The sequence below is a fragment of the Coregonus clupeaformis genome, chromosome 17 (assembly GCF_020615455.1).
Source record: "Coregonus clupeaformis isolate EN_2021a chromosome 17, ASM2061545v1, whole genome shotgun sequence".
Taxonomy (NCBI): domain Eukaryota; kingdom Metazoa; phylum Chordata; class Actinopteri; order Salmoniformes; family Salmonidae; genus Coregonus; species Coregonus clupeaformis.
Window position 1 is genome coordinate 15,706,656 of NC_059208.1, and position 22,018 is coordinate 15,728,673.

Here is a 22,018-nt window from a genome sequence, read left to right on the forward strand (position 1 = left end):
CCAACCCAGAGTCACATCAGTTAACATAATTTGAATTAACATTATACATTACCATGGACATTGTTGCATCAAAATACCAGGCAGCCATTGCGAGTGTACCCATGAGTTTACCAGTCAAACTGCCAGGGTTAGAGGTTTCCAAGCCCATTCCACTCATAATTTGCTACAATACCTTGCTTGTTTCAGCGAGGGGCAACGAAGTTTCATCACGTTGTTATCGCAGAAACGGACTCAACCGCACGAATGCCCGGACGTTTTTTTATTCTTCATCCATAACCGTCCGCTATACGGTAATCATACTAGCCCTACTTCATATAGATGTAACCTGTACTCTGTCTTCTCTCTACCAGGTATTCATCACAGTCAACTGTCTGAGTACAGAGTTCTCCTGCCAGAAGGGGGTGAAGGGCATGCCTCTGATGATCCAGATAGACACCTACAGCTATAACCACCGCTCCGACACACCCACACACAGAGCCTTCTCTGAGATCAAGGTCTTCTGTGACAAGGTGAATCTCTCTCTGACCTCTAACCCTAACCCCTACAGAGCCTTCTCTGAGATCAAGGTATTCTGTGACAAGGTGAGTCTCTCTCTCTGACCTCTAACCCTAACCCTCCACAGAGCCTTCTCTGAGATCAAGGTCTTCTGTGACAAGGTGAATCTCTCTCTCTGACCTCTAACCCTAACCCTCCACAGAGCCTTCTCTGAGATCAAGGTCTTCTGTGACAAGGTGAGTCTCTCTCTGACCTCTAACCCTAACCCTCCACAGAGCCTTCTCTGAGATCAAGGTCTTCTGTGACAAGATGAGTTTCTCTCTCTGACCTCTAACCCTAACCCTCCACAGAGCCTTCTTTCAGATGGGAGGTGGGCTGGACTGGGGGTTGGCTGGGGAGATTGGAGGTGGGCTGGACTGGGGGTTGGGAGATGTGAAGTGGGCTGGACTGGTTGTGGACTGGGGAGATGTGAGGTGGGCTGAAAAGGGAATTTATAGTGTTTTTATATCGCTTTAATAGTGTTTTTCCAGGTTTGAGCATGATGATGGATATGTTATATATATATATATATATATATATATATATATATACACACACACACACATACAGTGGGGAGAACAAGTATTTGATACACTGCCGATTTTGTAGGTTTTCCTACTTACAAAGCATGTAGAGGTCTGTAATTTTTATCATAGGTACACTTCAAATGTGAGAGACGGAATCTAAAACAAAAATCCAGAAAATCACATTGTATGATTTTTAAGTAATTAATTTGCATTTTATTGCATGACATAAGTATTTAATCACCTACCAACAAGTAAGAATTCCGGCTCTCACAGACCTGTTAGTTTTTCTTTAAGAAGCCCTCCTGTTCTCCACTCATTACCTGTATTAACTGCACCTGTTTGAACTCGTTACCTGTATAAAAGACACCTGTCCACACACTCAATCAAACAGACTCCAACCTCTCCACAATGGCCAAGACCAGAGAGCTGTGTAAGGACATCAGAGATAAAATTGTAGACCTGCACAAGGCTGGGATGGGCTACAGGACAATAGGCAAGCAGCTTGGTGAGAAGGCAACAACTGTTGGCACAATTATTAGAAAATGGAAGAAGTTCAAGATGACGGTCAATCACCCTCGGTCTGGGGCTCCATGCAAGATCTCACCTTGTGGGGCATCAATGATCATGAGGAAGGTGAGGGATCAGCCCAGAACTACACGGCAGGACCTGGTCAATGACCTGAAGAGAGCTGGGAACACAGTCTCAAAGAAAACCATTAGTAACACACTACACAGTCATGGATTAAAATCCTGCAGCGCACGCAAGGTCCCCCTGCTCAAGCCAGCGCATGTCCAGGCCCGTCTGAAGTTTGCCAATGACCATCTGGATGATCCAGAGGAGGAATGGGAGAAGGTCATGTGGTCTGATGAGACAAAAATATAGCTTTTTGGTCTAAACTCCACTCGCCGTGTTTGGAGGAAGAAGAAGGATGAGTACAACCCCAAGAACACCATTCCAACCATGAAGCATGGAGGTGGAAACATCATTCTTTGGGGATGCTTTTCTGCAAAGGGGACAGGACGACTGCACCGTATTGAGGGGAGGATGGATGGGCCCATGTATCGCGAGATCTTGGCCAACAACCTCCTTCCCTCAGTAAGAGCATTGAAGATGGTTCGTGGCTGGGTCTTCCAGCATGACAACGACCCGAAACACACAGCCAGGGCAACTAAGGAGTGACTCCGTAAGAAGCACCTCAAGGTCCTGGAGTGGCCTAGCCAGTCTCCAGACCTGAACCCAATAGAACATCTTTGGAGGGAGCTGAAAGTCCATATTGCCCAGCGACAGCCCCGAAACCTGAAGGATCTGGAGAAGGTCTGTATGGAGGAGTGGGCCAAAATCCCTGCTGCAGTGTGTGCAAACCTGGTCAAGACCTACAGGAAACGTATGATCTCTGTAATTGCATACAAAGGTTTCTGTACCAAATATTAAGTTCTGCTTTTCTGATGTATCAAATACTTATGTCATGCAATAAAATGCTAATTAATTACTTAAAAATCATACAATGTGATTTTCTGGATTTTTGTTTTAGATTCCGTCTCTCACAGTTGAAGTGTACCTATGATAAAAATTATAGACCTCTACATGCTTTGTAAGTAGGAAGACCTGCAAAATCGGCAGTGTATCAAATACTTGTTCTCCCCACTGTACATACATACAGTACCAGTCAAAAGTTTGGACACACCTACTCATTCAAGGGTTTTTATTTATTTGTACTATTTTCTACATTTTAGAATAGTGAAGACATCAAAGCTATAAAATAACATATGGAATCATGTAGTAACCAAAAAAGAGTGTGCAAAGCTGTCATCAAGGCAACGGGTGGATACTTTGAAGAAACTCAAATATAAAATATATTTGTATATGTTTAACACTTTTTTGGTTACTACATGATTCCATATGTGTTATTTCATAGTTTTGATGTCTTCACTATTATTCTACAATGTAGAAAATAGTAAAAATAAAGAAAAACCCTTGAATGAGTAGGTGTCGAAACTTTTGACTGTGCATTCGGAAAGTATTCAGACCCCTTGACTTTTTCCACATTTTGTTACGTTACAGCCTTATTCTAAAATGGATTAAATGGTTTTTTTCCCATACACACAATGCCCCATAATGACAAAGCAAAAACAGGTTTTTAGAAATCTTTGTAACTGTACTAAAAATAACCCTTTACTCAGTACTTTGTTGAAGCACCTTTGGCAGCGATTACAGCCTCAAGTCTTCTTGGGTATGACGCTACAAGCTTGGCACACCTGTATTTGGGGAGTTTCTCCCATTCTTCTCTGCAGATCCTCTCAAGCTCTGTCTGGTTGGATGGGGAGTGTCGCTGCACAGCTATTTTCAGAGATATTAGATTGGGTTCAAGTCCGGGTTTTCATCAAGGATCTGTCAGTACTTTGCTCCGTTCACCTTTCCCTTGATCCTGACTAGTCTCCCAGTCCCTGCCGCTGAAAAACATCCCCACAGCATGATGCTGCCACCACCATGCTTCGCCGTAGGGATGCTGCCAGGTTTCCTCCAGATGTGATGCTTGGCATTCAGGCCAAAGAGTTCAATCTTGGTTTCATCAGACCAGAGAATCTTGTTTCTCATGGTCTGAGAGTCTTTAGGTGCCTTTTGGCAAACTCCAAGCGGGCTGTCATGTGCCTTTTACAGAGGAGTGGCTTTCGTCTGGCCACTCTACCTGAAAGGCCTGATTGGTGGAGTGCTGCAAAGATGGTTGTCCTTCTGGAAGGTTCTCCCATCTCCACAGAGGAACTCTGGAGCTCTGTCAGTGACCATTGGGTTCTTGGTCATCTCCCTGATCAAGGCCCTTCTCCCCTCATTACTCAGTTTGTCCGGGTGGCCAGCTCTAGGAAGAGTCTTGGTGGTTCCAAAATTCTTCCATTTAAGAATGTTGGAGGCCACTGTGTTCTTGGAGACCTTCAATGCTGCAGAAATGTTTTGGTACCCTTCCCCAGATCTGTGCCTCGACACAATCCTGTTTCGGCGCTCTATGGGGCGTCTATTAATATGGAGTTGGCCCCCCCTTTGCTGCTATAACAGCCTCCACTCTGGGAAGGCTTTCCTCTAGATGTTGGAACATTGCTGCGTGGACTTGCTTCCATTCAGCCACAAGAGCATTAGTGAGGTCGGGCACTGATGTTGGGCGATTAGGCCTGGCTCACAGTTGGCATTCCAATTCATTCCAAAGGTGTTCGATGGGGTTGAGGTCAGGGCTCTGTGCAGGCTAGTCAAGTTCTTCCACACCATTTCTGTATGGACCTCACTTTGTCATGCTGAAACAGGAAAGGGCCTTCCCCAAACTGTTGCCACAAAGTTGGAAGCACGGAATCGTCTAGAATGTCATTGTATGCTGTAGCGTTAAGATTTCCCTTCACTGGAACTAAGGGGCCTAGCCCGAACCATGAAAAACAGCCCCAGACCATTATTCCTCCTCCACCAAACTTTACAGTTGGCACTATGCATTGGGGCAGGTAGCGTTCTCCTGGCATCCACCAAACCCAGATTCGTCCGTCGGACTGCCAGATGGTGAAGCGTGATTCATCACTCCAGAGAACGTGTTTCCACTGCTCCAGAGTCCAATGGCAGCGAGCTTTACACCCCTCCAGCCGACGCTTCAAATTGCGTTTTTGTGATCTAAGGCTTGTGTGTGGCTGCCTGGCCATGGAAACCCATTTCATGAAGCTCCCGACGAACAGTTCTTGTACTGACGTTGCTTCCAGAGGCAGTTTGGAACTCGGTAGTGAGTGTTGCAACCGAGGACAGACGATTTTTACGCGCTACGCGCTTCAGCACTCGGCAGTCCAGTTCTGTGAGCTTGTTTGGCCTACCACTTCGCGGCTGAGTCGTTGTTGCTTCTAGACGTTTCCACTTCACAATAACAACACTTACAGTTGACTGGGGCAGATCTAGCAGGGCAGAAATTTGACGAACTGACTTGTTGGAAAGGGGGCATCCTGTGACAGTGCCACGTTAAAAGTCACTGAGCTCTTCAGTAAGGCAATTCTACTGCCAATGTTTGTCTATGGAGATTGCATGGCTGTGTACTCGATTTTATACACCTGTCAGCAACGGGTGTGGCTGAAATAGCCGAATCCACTAATTTGAAGGGGTGTCCACATACCTTTTGTATATATAGTGTATTTGGGCCTATTTTGATTAAAATAAAAAAGCGTTGATGGTTCACCAAATTCCATAGGCCATGTTTCCATATCTCAGTATTAATCCCTGGTATTAATCATCCCATCCATTCCACAGGGAGCAGAACGGAGAATCCGTGATGAGGTGAGGAAGCAGATCCGGATGAAGCCCAAAGGTCAGATAAGTAGTTTCCATGGAGATAATAGTAAAGAACATGCCGGTAAAGTTCTCCTGCAGTAGAGAGAGTACCTGTCTGGATTCAACAGGAAGCTATGATTAGGGGTTCAGACTGGTGCAGCTGGGAAGGTGGATGATGGTTGCATGAATCTGAATCAACTGATGTCAGACTTCAGTTTCGATTTTCCTACGCACCTGTGTACCTGTGAAATTAGGTGTGCAGACGTTTTTGTTCTATGTAGACTAACTATGAGTAACCGTGCATGTTGTTTCCCTCCCGCGGTCCAGGTAAGGATGGGAGCCTGGTAGCATTGAACAGGAAGCCAGACACAGTGTTCTTCAAGTCCGTCTCTAACCTGGACACCCAGCCTGTCTTGTTCATCCCAGACGTCCACTTTGGGCACCTGCAGAGGACTGGACAGGTGAGAGACACTCTTGGAGACAACAGTTAAACCAGCCACTGTGACACACAGAAAATGCATGAGCCAATACTGACCAGAATGATCCAGAATATCTCCTCTATCACTTGGTAATGAAAGTGTATATCCTTGAAAGCAAAAACCTTATAGCGTGATTCATCTGTCTGTCTGTGTTGTCCAACCCTAGGTCTTTGCCTTCAACACAGAGGAGATGGAGAGGGATGGGTAAGTGTAGCTGTATAGTTCTAATAGAGAGGGAAGGGTAAGTGTAGCTGTATAGTTCTAATAGAGAGGGAGGGGTAAGTGTAGCTGTATAGTTCTAATAGAGAGGGAGGGGTAAGTGTAGCTGTATAGTTCTAATAGAGAGGGAAGGGTAAGTGTAGCTGTATAGTTCTAATAGAGCGGGAAGGGTAAGTGTAGCTGTATAGTTCTAATAGAGAGGGAAGGGTAAGTGTAGCAGTATAGTTCTAATAGAGAGGGAAGGATAAGTGTAGCTGTATAGTTCTAATAGAGAGGGATGGGTAAGTGTAGCTGTATAGTTCTAATAGAGAGGGAAGGGTAAGTGTATCTGTGTAGTTCTAATAGAGAGGGAAGGGTGGGTGTAGCTGTATAGTTCTAATAGAGAGGGAAGGATAAGTGTAGCTGTATAGTTCTAATAGAGAGGGAAGGGTAAGTGTAGCTGTATAGATGGAGAGGGAAGGGTAAGTGTAGCTGTATAGTTCTAATAGAGAGGGAAGGGTAAGTGTAGCTGTATAGTTCTAATAGAGAGGGAAGGGTAAGTGTAGCTGTATAGTTCTAATAGAGAGGGAAGGGTAAGTGTAGCTGTATAGTTCTAATAGAGAGGGAGGGGTAAGTGTAGCTGTATAGATGGAGAGGGAAGGGTAAGTGTAGCTGTATAGATGGAGAGGGAAGGGTAAGTGTAGCTGTATAGTTCTAATAGAGAGGGAAGGGTAGGTGTAGCTGTATAGTTCTAATAGAGAGGGAAGGGTACGTGTAGCTGTATTGTTCTAATAGATAGGGAAGGGTAAGTGTAGCTGTATAGTTCTAATAGAGAGGGAAGGGTGGGTATAGCTGTATAGTTCTAATAGAGAGGGAAGGGTAAGTGTAGCTGTATAGATGGAGAGGGAAGGGTAAGTGTAGCTGTATAGTTCTAATAGAGAGGGAAGGGTAAGTGTAGCTGTATAGTTCTAATAGAGGGGGAAGGGTAAGTGTAGCTGTATAGATGGAGAGGGAAGGGTAAGTGTAGCTGTATAGTTCTAATAGAGAGGGAAGGGTAAGTGTAGCTGTATAGTTCTAATAGAGAGGGAAGGGTAGGTGTAGCTGTATAGTTCTAATAGAGAGGGAAGGGTAAGTGTAGCTGTATAGTTCTAATAGAGAGGGAAGGGTAAGTGTAGCTGTATAGTTCTAATAGAGGGGGAAGGGTAAGTGTAGCTGTATAGATGGAGAGGGAAGGGTAAGTGTAGCTGTATAGTTCTAATAGAGAGGGAAGGGTAAGTGTAGCTGTATAGTTCTAATAGAGAGGGAAGGGTAGGTGTAGCTGTATAGTTCTAATAGAGAGGGAAGGGTAAGTGTAGCTGTATAGTTCTAATAGAGAGGGAAGGGTAAGTGTAGCTGTATAGTTCTAATAGAGAGGGAAGGGTAAGGGTAGCTGTATAGATGGAGAGGGAAGGGTAAGTGTAGCTGTATAGTTCTAATAGAGAGGGAAGGGTAAGTGTAGCTGTATAGATGGAGAGGGAAGGGTAAGTGTAGCTGTATAGTTCTAATAGAGAGGGAAGGGTAAGTGTAGCTGTATAGTATAATAGAGAGGGAAGGGTAAGTGTAGCTGTATAGTTCTAATAGAGAGGGACGGGTAAGTGTAGCTGTATAGTTCTAATAGAGAGGGAAGGGTAGGTGTAGCTGTATAGTTCTAATAGAAAGGGAAGGGTAAGTGTAGCTGTATAGTTCTAATAGAGAGGGAAGGGTACGTGTAGCTGTATTGTTCTAATAGATAGGGAAGGGTAAGTGTAGCTGTATAGTTCTAATAGAGAGGGAAGGGTGGGTATAGCTGTATAGTTCTAATAGAGAGGGAAGGGTAAGTGTAGCTGTATAGATGGAGAGGGAAGGGTAAGTGTAGCTGTATAGTTCTAATAGAGAGGGAAGGATAAGTGTACCTGTATAGTTCTAATAGAGAGGGAAGGGTAAATGTAGCTGTATACTTCTAATAGAGAGGGAAGGGTAAGTGTAGCTTTATAGTTCTAATAGAGAGGGAAGGGTAAGTGTAGCTGTATAGATGGAGAGGGAAGGGTAGGTGTAGCTGTATAGTTCTAATAGAGAGGGAAGGGTAAGTGTAGCTGTATAGTTCTAATAGAGAGGGAAAGGTAAGTGTAGCTGCATAGTTCTAATAGAGAAGGAAGGGTAAGTGTAACTGTGTAGTTCTAATAGAGAGGTAAGGGTAAGTGTAGCTGTATAGTTCTGATAGAGAGGGAAGGGTAGGTGTAGCTGTATAGTTCTAATAGAGAGGGAAGGGTAAGTGTAGCTGCATAGTTCTAATAGAGAAGGAAGGGTACGTGTAACTGTATAGTTCTAATAGAGAGGTAAGGGTAAGTGTAGCTGTATAGTTCTGATAGAGAGGGAAGGGTAAGTGTAGCTGTATAGTTCTAATAGAGAGGGAAGGGTAAGTGTAGCTGTATAGTTCTAATAGAGAGGGAAGGGTAGTGTAGCTGTATAGTTCTAATAGAGAGGGAAGGGTAGTGTAACTGTATAGTTCTAATAGAGAGGGAAGGGTAAGTGTAGCTGTATAGTTCTAATAGAGAGGGAAGGGTAAGTGTACCTGTATAGTTCTAATAGAGAGGGACGGGTAAGTGTAGCTGTATAGTTCTAATAGAGAGGGAAGGGTAAGTGTAGCTGTATAGTTCTAATAGAGAGGGAAGGGTAAGTGTAGCTGTATAGTTCTAATAGAGAGGGAAGGGTAGGTGTAGCTGTATAGTTCTAATAGAGAGGGAATGGTAAGTGTAGCTGTATAGTTCTAATAGAGAGGGAAGGGTAAGTGTAGCTGTATAGTTCTAATAGAGAGGGAAGGGTAAGTGTAGTTGTATAGATGGAGAGGGAAGGGTAAGTGTAGCTGTATAGTTCTAATAGAGAGGGGAGGGTAAGTGTAGCTGTATAGTTCTAATAGAGAGGGAAGGGTAAGTGTACCTGTATAGTTCTAATAGAGAGGGAAGGGTAAGTGTAGCTGTATAGTTCTAATAGAGAGGGAAGGGTAAGTGTAGCTGTATAGTTCTAATAGAGAGGGAAGGGTAAGTGTAGCTGTATAGTTCTAATAGAGAGGGAAGGGTAAGTGTAGCTGTATAGTTCTAATAGAGAGGGAAGGGTAAGTGTAGCTGTATAGTTCTAATAGAGAGGGATGGGTAAGTGTAGCTGTATAGTTCTAATAGAGAGGGAAGGGTAAGTGTAGCTGTATAGTTCTAATAGAGAGGGAAGGGTAAGTGTAGCTGTATAGTTCTAATAGAGAGGGAGGGGTAAGTGTACAGTGGGGGAAAAAAGTATTTAGTCAGCCACCAATTGTGCAAGTTCTCCCACTTAAAAAGATGAGAGAGGCCTGTAATTTTCATCATAGGTACACGTCAACTATGACATGACAGACAAATTGAGAAAAAAAATCCAGAAAATCACATTGTAGGATTTTTTATGAATTTATTTGCAAATTATGGTGGAAAATAAGTATTTGGTCACCTACAAACAAGCAAGATTTCTGGCTCTCACAGACCTGTAACTTCTTCTTTAAGAGGCTCCTCTGTCCTCCACTCGTTACCTGTATTAATGGCACCTGTTTGAACTTGTTATCAGTATAAAAAACACCGGTCCACAACCTCAAACAGTCACACTCCAAACTCCAATATGGCCAAGACCAAAGAGCTGTCAAAGGACACCAGAAACAAAATTGTAGACCTGCACCAGGCTGGGAAGACTGCATCTGCAATAGGTAAGCAGCTTGGTTTGAAGAAATCAACTGTGGGACAAATTATTAGGAAATGGAAGACATACAAGACCACTGATAATCTCCCTCGATCTGGGGCTCCACGAAAGATCTCACCCCGTGGGGTCAAAATTATCACAAGAACGGTGAGCAAAAATCCCAGAACCACACGGGGGGACCTAGTGAATGACCTGCAGAGAGCTGGGACCAAAGTAACAAAGCCTACCATCAGTAACACACTACGCCGCCAGGGACTCAAATCCTGCAGTGCCAGACGTGTCCCCCTGCTTAAGCCAGTACATGTCCAGGCCCGTCTGAAGTTTGCTAGAGTGCATTTGGATGATCCAGAAGAGGATTGGGAGAATGTCATATGGTCAGATGAAACCAAAATATAACTTTTTGGTAAAAACTCAACTCGTCGTGTTTGGAGGACAAAGAATGCTGAGTTGCATCCAAAGAACACCATACCTACTGTGAAGCATGGGGGTGGAAACATCATACTTTGGGGCTGTTTTTCTGCAAAGGGACCAGGACGACTGATCCGTGTAAAGGAAAGAATTAATGGGGCCATGTATCGTGAGCTTTTGAGTGAAAACCTCCTTCCATCAGCAAGGGCATTGAAGATGAAACGTGGCTGGGTCTTTCAGCATGACAATGATTCCAAACACACCACCCGGGCAACGAAGGAGTGGCTTCGTAAGAAGCATTTCAAGGTCCTGGAGTGGCCTAGCCTCTCAACCCCATAGAAAATCTTTGGAGGGAGTTGAAAGTCCGTGTTGCCCAGCGACAGCCCCAAAACATCACTGCTCTAGAGGAGATCTGCATGGAGGAATGGGCCAAAATTCTAGCAACAGTGTGAAAACCTTGTGAAGACTTACAGAAAACGTTTGACCTGTGTCATTGCCAACAAAGGGTATATAACAAAGTATTGAGAAACTTTTGTTATTGACCAAATACTTATTTTCCACCATAATTTGCAAATAAATTCATTAAAAATCCTACAATGTGATTTTCTGGAAATTTTTTCCTCATTTTGTCTGTCATAGTTGACGTGTACCTATGATGAAAATTACAGGCCTCTCTCATCTTTTTAAGTGGGAGAACTTGCACAATTGGTGGCTGACTAAATACTTTTTTCCCCACTGTAGCTGTATAGTTATTTTCACAAAGTGGAACTGACAGCGTTTTAACTACTTTGCAGATAAGAAACAAACAAACAATCATAATTTGTCAAATTTCAAATTTCAAGTTTATGCTTCAAAACCAACTTCATAAGAGGTTTTAAAAATAGGTTATATTTGACTCAAAATGTAATGACGTACAGTGAGGCATTGTTGGCAGAATAGATGGATGCAGTTCAATGCATGATTAATATAATTCACCAAAACATTTCTTGGTAGTCCAAAACATATTGCTATCAGGTTGTAAATCACAGCTGGCCTGGTACATTGTTAGGTGCCTCCACCTATTCGGGATGTTTCAGTTTCAATATTTTTAACAAAAACGGACGACTGTAACTAAGGCTGGGAATGTCAATACATTCAAACTAGCCGGGGCAATGATCACAAGTCAGTCATAACGTGGCTAGTAGGCTAGCGCACCTGTCAAACACCAGGCCCCCTGATGTGCATCAGTGAATGTTTTTTTTTTTTTGTAGTGGCAATTGCGCTGCTTTTATTTGTCCCGTTTACAGCGTGCAGCGGAGGGAGAGTGTACAGACACATGCCACAGTCCTAGATAGGCTACTAAAATGTTGCAGTCTGGCTTCGGTTTTTAAAGCTTGACAATGAATAAACTAAACCTGCATCAGAACACTGTGCAAAGGAGAAACATGTAGGCCTACTACAGCAACATTTGAGCAGTAGCCAAGGCTGGCTACTCAACTACAATACATGTTGAGTGCGCCATACAGCAATGCTCCATTCAACCGTACCAGTGATCCATGCAGTGCAAAAAATGTACAGCTGGTTTTAAGTTTAAATGTTACAATAAACCTATACCTTGCATTAGGAAAGTATTTAGACCCCTTGACTTTTTCCACATTTTGTTACGTTACAGCCGTATTCTAAAATGTATTGAATTGTTCCCCCCTCCCCCCTCATCAACCTACACACAATACCACATAATGACAAATAAAAAACTGGTTTTTAGACATTTTTGCAAATGTATTAAAAATAAAAACCTGAAATATCACATTTACATAAGTATTCAGACCCTTTACTCAGTACTTTGTTGAAGCACCTTTGGCAGTGATTACAGCTTCGAGTCTTCTTGGGTATGACGCTACAAGCTTGGCACATCTGTATTTGGGGAGATTCTCCCATTCTTCTCTGCAGATCCTCTCAAACTCTGTCAGGTTGGATGGGGAGTTGCACAGCTATTTTCAGGTCTCTCCAGAGATGTTCGATTGGGTTCAAGTCCGGGCTCTGGATGGGCCACTCAAAGACATTCAGAGACTTGTCCATCAATGATCTCTCTGTACTTTGCTCCGTTCATCTTTCCCCCGATCCTGACTAGTCTCCCAGTCCCTGCCACTGAAAAAGTTCCCCACAGCATGATGCTGCCACCACCATGCTTTACTGTAGGGATAGTGCCAGGTTTCCTCCAGACGTGATGCTTGGCATTCAGGCCAAAGAGTTCAGTCTTGGTTTCATCAGACCAGATAATCTTGTCTGAGAGTCTTTAGGTGCCTTTTGGCAAACTCCAAGTGGGTTGTCATGTGCCTTTTACTGAGGAGTGGCTTCCATCTGGCCAGTCTACCATAAAGGCCTGATTGGTGGAGTGCTGCAGAGATGGTTGTCCTTCTGGAAGGTTCTTCCATCTCCACAGAGGAACTCTGGAGCTCTGTCAGCATGACCATCGGGTTCTTGGTCACCTCCCTGACCAAGGCCCTTCTGCCCCAATTGCTCAGTTTGGCCGGGCGGCCAGCTCTAGGAAGAGTCTTGGTGGTTCCAAACGTCTTATATTTAAAATGATGGAGGCCACTGTGTTCTTGGGGACCTTCAATGTTGCAGATTTCTTTTTGTACCCTTCCGCAGATCTGTGCCTTGACACAATCCTGTCTCAGAGCTCTACGGACAATTCCTTAGACCTCATGGCTTGGTTTTTGCTCTGACTGTGTTTTATTTGTAATACATTTGCAACAATTTCTCAAAACCTGTTTTTGCTTTGTCATGGGGTATTGTGTGTAGATTGATGAGGATTTTTATTTATTTAATCCATTTTAGAATAAAGGCTGTAACAAAATGTGGAAAAAGTCAAGGGGTCTGAAAACTTTCCGAATGCTCTGTAGCTACGTTATTGTTATTTGGAGTTATTAAATACTTGAACCGATTTAATAAGATTTCATGTTGCTAAAACGCTGTCAGTTCCACTTTAAAGGGTAGGAGAGAGTAGGAAGAATGTCAATTCCACACATTCCAGTGGCTCCTTGGTTAAGCTCCTATGTGTTTCCATGGCGACATAATTGCCATGTTGTGCTGTATGTCTCTGTTTTAAACGGCTTGTAATGAAATCCTCCTCAATGTTGTGACAATTTCTCAGTAGTTGGTCTTCATTACAACGTTAGAGGATTGGTCGAGACTAAGATGAGTTAGAGCTGCTGATTGGCTGCTGTTAAACCGTGGTGGGTTCCTATTCGTTGTTGTTAAACTTTGATGCATTGCTGTGTTTAAGGGGTGTCGTGATGAAGAGTGTGTCACGACCTGCTGAGGAACACATCTGTCCGCCTCCTGCCAAGCACTTCAAACCAGAAATCCAGAAGAGAGGTGGGTGGTTATCATATCATCCTCATCTCTCTCCTCTCTGAACTACAGGGAACATCAGTCATGTCTCCTCTCTGAACTACATCACTACAGGGAACATCAGTCATGTCTCCTCTCTGAACTACATCACTACAGGGAACATCAGTCATGTCTCCTGTCTGAACTACATCACTACAAGGAACATCAGTCATGTCTCCTCTCTGAACTACATCACTACAGGGAACATCAGTCATGTCTCCTGTCTGAACTACATCATTATAGGGAACATCAGTCATGTCTCCTCTCTGAACTACATCACTACAGGGAACATCAGTCATGTCTCCTCTCTGAACTACATCACTACAGGGAACATCAGTCATGTCTCCTCTCTGAACTACATCACTACAGGGAACATCAGTCATGTCTCCTGTCTAAACTACATCACTACAGGGAACATCAGTCATGTCTCCTGTCTGAACTACATCACTACAGGGAACATCAGTCATGTCTCCTGTCTGAACTACATCACTACAAGGAACATCAGTCATGTCTCCTGTCTGAACTACATAACTACAGGGAACATCAGTCATGTCTCCTGTCTGAAATACATCACTACAGGGAACATCAGTCATGTCTCCTGTCTGAACTACATCACTACAGGGAACATCAGTCATGTCTCCTGTCTGAACTACATCACTATATGGAACATCAGTCATGTCTCCGCTCTGAACTACACCACTACAGGGAACATCAGACATGTCTCCTCTCTGAACTACACCACTACAGGGAACATCAGTCATGTCTCCTGTCTGAACTACATCACTACAGGGAACATCAGTCATGTCTCCTGTCTGAACTACATCACTACAGGGAACATCAGTCATGTCTCCTGTCTGAACTACATCACTACAGGGAACATCAGTCATGTCTCCTGTCTGAACTACATCACTACAGGGAACATCAGTCATGTCTCCTGTCTGAACTACATCACTACAGGGAACATCAGTCATGTCTCCTGTCTGAACTACACCACTACAGGGAACATCAGTCATGTCTCCTGTCTGAACTACATCACTACAGGGAACATCAGTCATGTCTCCTGTCTGAACTACATCACTACAGGGAACATCAGTCATGTATCCTGTCTGAACTACATCACTATAGGGAACATCAGTCATGTCTCCTCTCTGAACTACACCACTACAGGGAACATCAGTCATGTCTCCTCTCTGAACTACATCACTACAGGGAACATCAGTCATGTCTCCTCTCTGAACTACATCACTACAGGGAACATCAGTCATGTCTCCTCTCTGAACTACATCACTACAGGGAACATCAGTCATGTCTCCTCTCTGAACTACATCACTACAGGGAACATCAGTCATGTCTCCTCTCTGAACTACATCACTACAGGGAACATCAGTCATGTCTCCTCTCTGAACTACACCACTACAGGGAACATCAGTCATGTCTCCTCTCTGAACTACACCACTACAGGGAACATCAGTCATGTCTCCTCTCTACACCACTACAGGGAATATCAGTCATGTCTCCTCTCTGAACTACACCACTACAGGGAACATCAGTCATGTCTCCTCTCTGAACTACATCACTACAGGGAACATCAGTCATGTCTCCTCTCTGAACTACATCACTACAGGGAACGTCAGTCATGTCTCCTCTCTGAACTACATCACTACAGGGAACATCAGTCATGTCTCCTCTCTGAACTACATCACTACAGGGAAAATCAGTCATGTCTCCTCTCTGAACTACACCACTACAGGGATCATCAGTCATGTCTCCTCTCTGAACTACACCACTACAGGGAACATCAGTCATGTCTCCTCTCTGAACTACACCACTACAGGGAACATCAGTCATGTCTCCTCTCTACACCACTACAGGGAACATCAGTCATGTCTCCTCTCTGAACTACACCACTACAGGGAACATCAGTTATGTCTCCTGTCTGAACTACATCACTACAGGGAACATCAGTCATGTCTCCTGTCTGAACTACATCACTACAGGGAACATCAGTCATGTCTCCTGTCTGAACTACATCACTACAAGGAACATCAGTCATGTCTCCTGTCTGAACTACATCACTACAGGGAACATCAGTCATGTCTCCTGTCTGAACTACATCACTACAGGGAACATCAGTCATGTCTCCTGTTTGAACTACACCACTACAGGGAACATCAGTCATGTCTCCTCTCTGAACTACATCACTATAGGGAACATCAGTCATGTCTCCTCTCTGAACTACACCACTACAGGGATCATCAGTCATGTCTCCTCTCTGAACTACATCACTATAGGGAACATCAGTCATGTCTCCTCTCTGAACTACACCACTACAGGGAACATCAGTCATGTCTCCTCTCTGAACTACACCACTACAGGGAACATCAGTCATGTCTCCTGTCTGAACTACATCACTACAGGGAACATCAGTCATGTCTCCTCTCTGAACTACATCACTACAGGGAACATCAGTCATGTCTCCTCTCTGAACTACATCACTACAGGGAACATCAGTCATGTCTCCTCTCTGAACCACATCACTACAGGGAACATCAGTCATGTCTCCTCTCTGAACTACATCACTACAGGGAACATCAGTCATGTCTCCTCTCTGAACTACATCACTACAGGGAACATCAGTCATGTCTCCTCTCTGAACTACACCACTACAGGGATCATCAGTCATGTCTCCTCTCTGAACTACACCACTACAGGGAACATCAGTCATGTCTCCTCTCTGAACTACACCACTACAGGGAACATCAGTCATGTCTCCTCTCTACACCACTACAGGGAACATCAGTCATGTCTCCTCTTTGAACTACACCACTACAGGGAACATCAGTCATGTCTCCTCTCTGAACTACATCACTACAGGGAACATCAGTCATGTCTCCTCTCTACACCACTAAAGGGAACATCAGTCATGTCTCCTCTCTGATCTACACCACTACAGGGAACATCAGTCATGTCTCCTGTCTGAGCTACATCACTACAGGGAACATCAGTCATGTTACCTCTTTGAACTACATCACTACAGGGAACATCAGTCATGTCTCCTGTCTGAACTACATCACTACAGGGAACATCAGTCATGTCTCCTGTCTGAACTACATCACTACAGGGAACATCAGTCATGTATCCTCTCTGAACTACATCACTACAGGGAACATCAGTCATGTCTCCTGTCTGAACTACACCACTACAGGGAACATCAGTCATGTCTCCTGTCTGAACTACATCACTACAGGGAACATCAGTCATGTCTCCTGTTTGAACTAAATCACTATAGGGAACATCAGTCATGTCTCCTGTCTGAACTACATCACTACAGGGAACATCAGTCATGTCTCCTCTCTGAACTACACCACTACAGGGAACATCAGTCATGTCTCCTCTCTGAACTACACCACTACAGGGAACATCAGTCATGTCTCCTGTCTGAACTACATCACTACAGGGAACATCAGTCATGTCTCCTCTCTGAACTACATCACTACAGGGAACATCAGTCATGTCTCCTCTCTGAACTACATCACTACAGGGAACATCAGTCATGTCTCCTCTCTGAACTACATCACTACAGGGAACATCAGTCATGTCTCCTCTCTGAACTACATCACTACAGGGAACATCAGTCATGTCTCCTCTCTGAACTACATCACTACAGGGAACATCAGTCATGTCTCCTCTCTGAACTACACCACTACAGGGATCATCAGTCTTGTCTCCTCTCTGAACTACACCACTACAGGGAACATCAGTCATGTCTCCTCTCTGAACTACACCACTACAGGGAACATCAGTCATGTCTCCTCTCTACACCACTACAGGGAACATCAGTCATGTCTCCTCTTTGAACTACACCACTACAGGGAACATCAGTCATGTCTCCTCTCTGAACTACATCACTACAGGGAACATCAGTCATGTCTCCTCTCTACACCACTAAAGGGAACATCAGTCATGTCTCCTCTCTGCTCTACACCACTACAGGGAACATCAGTCATGTCTCCTGTCTGAGCTACATCACTACAGGGAACATCAGTCATGTTACCTCTTTGAACTACATCACTACAGGGAACATCAGTCATGTCTCCTGTCTGAACTACATCACTACAGGGAACATCAGTCATGTCTCCTGTCTGAACTACATCACTACAGGGAACATCAGTCATGTATCCTCTCTGAACTACATCACTACAGGGAACATCAGTCATGTCTCCTCTCTGAACTACATCACTACAGGGAACATCAGTCATGTCTCTTGTCTGAACTACATCACTACAGGGAACATCAGTCATGTGTCCTGTCTGAACTACATCACTACAGGGAACATCAGTCATGTCTCCTCTCTGAACTACACCACTACAGGGAACATCAGTCATGTCTCCTCTCTGAACTACACCACTACAGCGAACATCAGTCATGTCTCCTGTCTGAACTACATCACTACAGGGAACATCAGTCATGTCTCCTGTCTGAACTACACCACTACAGGGAACATCAGTCATGTCTCCTGTCTGAACTACATCACTACAGGGAACATCAGTCATGTCTCCTGTCTGAACTACATCATTACAGGGAACATCAGTCATGTCTCCTCTCTGAACTACATCACTACAGGGAACATCAGTCATGTCTCCTATCTGAACTACATCACTACAGGGAACATCAGTCATGTCTCCTGTCTGAACTACATCACTACAGGGAACATCAGTCATGTCTCTGTAATAAATACATTTTCATGTTTGTTTCAAGCCTACTCAAATGACATCTCAATTGGTTTGCTGTAAATCAACAAAATAATTGTCTCACCCAGCCCTATTGACCAAATGTGTCCTATTCCCCGTCTCTACAGTCCTGCTGTACGTGAGGAAGGAGTCAGATGAGGTGTTTGATGCCTTGATGCTGAAGTCGCCCACCCTGATGGCCTTGCTGGAAGCAGTAAGTACTACAGATCTATACTGAACAAAAATACAAACGCAACATGCAACAATTTCAAAGATATTTCAGAGTTACAGTTCATATAAGGAAATCTGTCAATTGAAATCAATTCATTAGGCCTTAATCTATGGATTTCACATGACTGGGAATACAGATATTAATCTGTTGGTCACAGATACCTTAAAAAAAAGGTAGGGCTGTGGATCAGAAAACCAGTGAGTATCTGGTGTGACCACCATTTGCCTCATGCAGCGCGACACATCTCCTTCCGATAGTTGATCAGGTTATTGATTGTGGCCTGTGAAATGTTGTCCCACTCCACTTCAATGACTTTGCGAAGTTGCTGGATATTGGCGGGAACTGGAACACGCTGTTGTACAAGTCCATCCAGAGCATCCCAAACATGCTCAATGGGTGATATGTCTGGTGAGAATGCAAGCCATGGAAGAACCTGGACATTTTCAGCTTCCAGAAATTGGGTACAGATCCCTGCGACATGGGGCCGTGCATTATCATGCTGAAACATGAGGTGATGGCAGCGGATGAATGGCACGACAATGGGTCTCAGGATCTCGTCACGGTATCTCTGTGCATTCAAACTGCCATTGATAAAATGCAGTTGTGTTCGTTGTCCGTAGCTTATGCCTTCCCATACCATAATCCCACCGCCACCATGGTGCACTCTGTTCATAATGTTGACATCAGCAAACTGCTCGCCCACACGACGTCATACACGTGGTCTGCGGTTGTGAGGCCGTTTGGACGTACTGCCAAATTCTCTAAAACGACTTTGGAGGCGGCTTATGGTAGAGAAAGGAACATTCAATTCTCTGGCAACAGCTCTGGTGGACATTCCTGCAGTCAGCATGACAATTGCACACTCCCTCAAAACTTGAGACATCTGAGGCATTGTGTTGTGTGACAAAACTACACATTTTAGTGGCCTTTTATTCTCCCCAGCACAAGGTGCACCTGTGTAATGATCATGCTGTTTAATCAGCTTCTTGATATGCCACACCTGTCAGGTGGATGGATTATCTTGGCAAATGAGAAATGCTCACTAACAGGGATGTAAACAAATTTGTGCACAACATTTGAGAGACATAAGCTTTTTGTGCATATGGAACATTTCTGGGATCTTTTATTTCAGCTCATGAAACCAACACTTTACATGTTGCATTTCTATTTTTGTTCAGTGTAGATACACTGGAAACATGCCTAAATGGAATAAAACACGGCATGTATCTTGAGGTCCTCTGTAACTGTTTTCACAGATCTCAGAGAAGTATGCAGTACCCCGTGAGAAGACCAAGATCTACAAGAAGAACAGAGGGTGAGTCATTCCTGTATGAAGAACCTGGACTATGATTGTAGAAATCTGTTTTTTTGCTGTGAAACATGAACCTTTTCTTGTCTCCCTCAGGATCCTGGTGAACATGGATGACAACATCATAGAGCACTATTCCAATGAGGACACCTTCATCCTGGCCATCGAGAGGTCAGCGGACTGCTTCCGGGTCACGCTGGCAGAGATCTGAGCCTTTGTGTGGGAGTAGGGGCCATCTCAAACCTCAGGACCTCCCCAAACCTCATTGGACGCCCCACACCTCAGAGTCCATACCTCAGGCCAATGCTGGACGCCAAGGCTCTCGCTCCAGAATGATCTCACCAAACCCCATGTGGTAACTCAATAGCTCCCCCTGCAGGTGGAGAATGGGACTCCACGGCAGTGGGACATTAGGGCTCTGATCTGCTTCTCTCTCCAGCATGGTTCCGTTTCTTTCCTCCCGGTTAGTGCCTTCTGAACATGGCTCTGATCTGCCTCTCTCTCCAGCATGGTTCCGTTACTTTCCTCCCGGTTAGTAGCTTCTGAACATGGCTCTGATCTGCCTCTCTCTCCAGCATGGTTCCGTTACTTTCCTCCCGATTAGTGCCTTCTGAACATGGCTCTGATCTGCCTCTCTCTCCAGCATGGTTCCGTTACTTTCCTCCCGGTTAGTGCCTTCTGAACATGGTTCTGATTCCAACATCCGTCTCCAACCTGCCTGGGCTCCTGCTACCTCTTGTGACTGAGAGGAAATAATACTGGACAGCATGCTGAGTCCCTAATGGTGCCCTGTTCCCTCTGGGTCCTGGACAGCATGCTGAGTCCTAAATGGTGCCCTGTTCCCTCTGGGTCCTGGACAGCATGCTGAGTCCTAAATGGTGCCCTGTTCCCTCTGGGTCCTGGACAGCATGCTGAGTCCTAAATGGTGCCCTGTTCCCTCTGGGTCCTGGACAGCATGCTGAGTCCCTAATGGTGCCCTGTTCCCTCTGGGTCCTGGACAGCATGCTGAGTCCCTAATGGTGCCCTGTTCCCTCTGGGTCCTGGACAGCATGCTGAGTCCCTAATGGTGCCCTGTTCCCTCTGGGTCCTGGACAGCATGCTGAGTCCCTAATGGTGCCCTATCCCCTCTGGGTCCTGGACAGAATGCTGAGTCCCTAATGGTGCCCTGTTCCCTCTGGGTCCTGGACAGCATGCTGAGTCCCTAATGGTGCCCTATTCCCTCTGGGTCCTGGACAGCATGCTGAGTCCCTAATGGTGCCCTGTTCCCTCTGGGTCCTGGACAGCATGCTGAGTCCCTAATGGTGCCCTGTTCCCTCTGGGTCCTGGACAGCATGCTGAGTCCCTAATGGTGCCCTGTTCTCTCTGGGTCCTGGACAGCATGCTGAGTCCCTAATGGTGCCCTGTTCCCTCTGGGTCCTGGACAGCATGCTGAGTCCCTAATGGTGCCCTGTTCCCTCTGGGTCCTGGACAGCATGCTGAGTCCCTAATGGTGCCCTGTTCCCTCTGGGTCCTGGACAGCATGCTGAGTCCCTAATGGTGCCCTATTCCCTCTGGGTCCTGGACAGCATGCTGAGTCCCTAATGGTGCCCTATTCCTCTGGGTCCTGGACAGCATGCTGAGTCCCTAATGGTGCCCTGTTCCCTCTGGGTCCTGGACAGCATGCTGAGTCCCTAATGGTGCCCTGTTCCCTCTGGGTCCTGGACAGCATGCTGAGTCCCTAATGGTGCCCTATTCCCTCTGGGTCCTGGACAGCATGCTGAGTCCCTAATGGTGCCCTATTCCCTCTGGGTCCTGGACAGCATGCTGAGTCCCTAATGGTGCCCTGTTCCCTCTGGGTCCTGGACAGCATGCTGAGTCCCTAATGGTGCCCTATTCCCTCTGGGTCCTGGACAGCATGCTGAGTCCCTAATGGTGCCCTATTCCCTCTGGGTCCTGGACAGCATGCTGAGTCCCTAATGGTGCCCTATTCCCTCTGGGTCCTGGACAGCATGCTGAGTCCCTAATGGTGCCCTATTCCCTCTGGGTCCTGGACAGCATGCTGAGTCCCTAATGGTGCCCTATTCCCTCTGGGTCCTGGACAGCATGCTGAGTCCTAAATGGTGCCCTGTTCCCTCTGGGTCCTGGACAGCATGCTGAGTCCCTAATGGTGCCCTGTTCCCTCTGGGTCCTGGACAGCATGCTGAGTCCCTAATGGTGCCCTGTTCCCT

At 45.2% G+C, this 22,018-nt stretch overlaps 1 protein-coding gene across 1 annotated transcript in view; it reads left to right on the top strand.

Annotated features, from left to right (window-relative positions):
• Positions 1–21,399, top strand: part of LOC121585964 (grainyhead-like protein 2 homolog) — a 49,252-nt gene extending 27,853 nt beyond the window's left edge. The window contains exons 8-15 of the mRNA XM_041902330.2: positions 351–509; positions 5,325–5,382; positions 5,673–5,806; positions 5,991–6,028; positions 13,434–13,525; positions 18,399–18,484; positions 19,759–19,817; positions 19,908–21,399. Of these exons, the coding sequence (XP_041758264.2) occupies positions 351–509; positions 5,325–5,382; positions 5,673–5,806; positions 5,991–6,028; positions 13,434–13,525; positions 18,399–18,484; positions 19,759–19,817; positions 19,908–20,022 (741 nt within the window). The 3' untranslated portion in view covers positions 20,023–21,399. The remainder of the gene's footprint in view (positions 1–350; positions 510–5,324; positions 5,383–5,672; positions 5,807–5,990; positions 6,029–13,433; positions 13,526–18,398; positions 18,485–19,758; positions 19,818–19,907) is intronic.
• Positions 21,400–22,018: the final 619 nt, after the last annotated feature.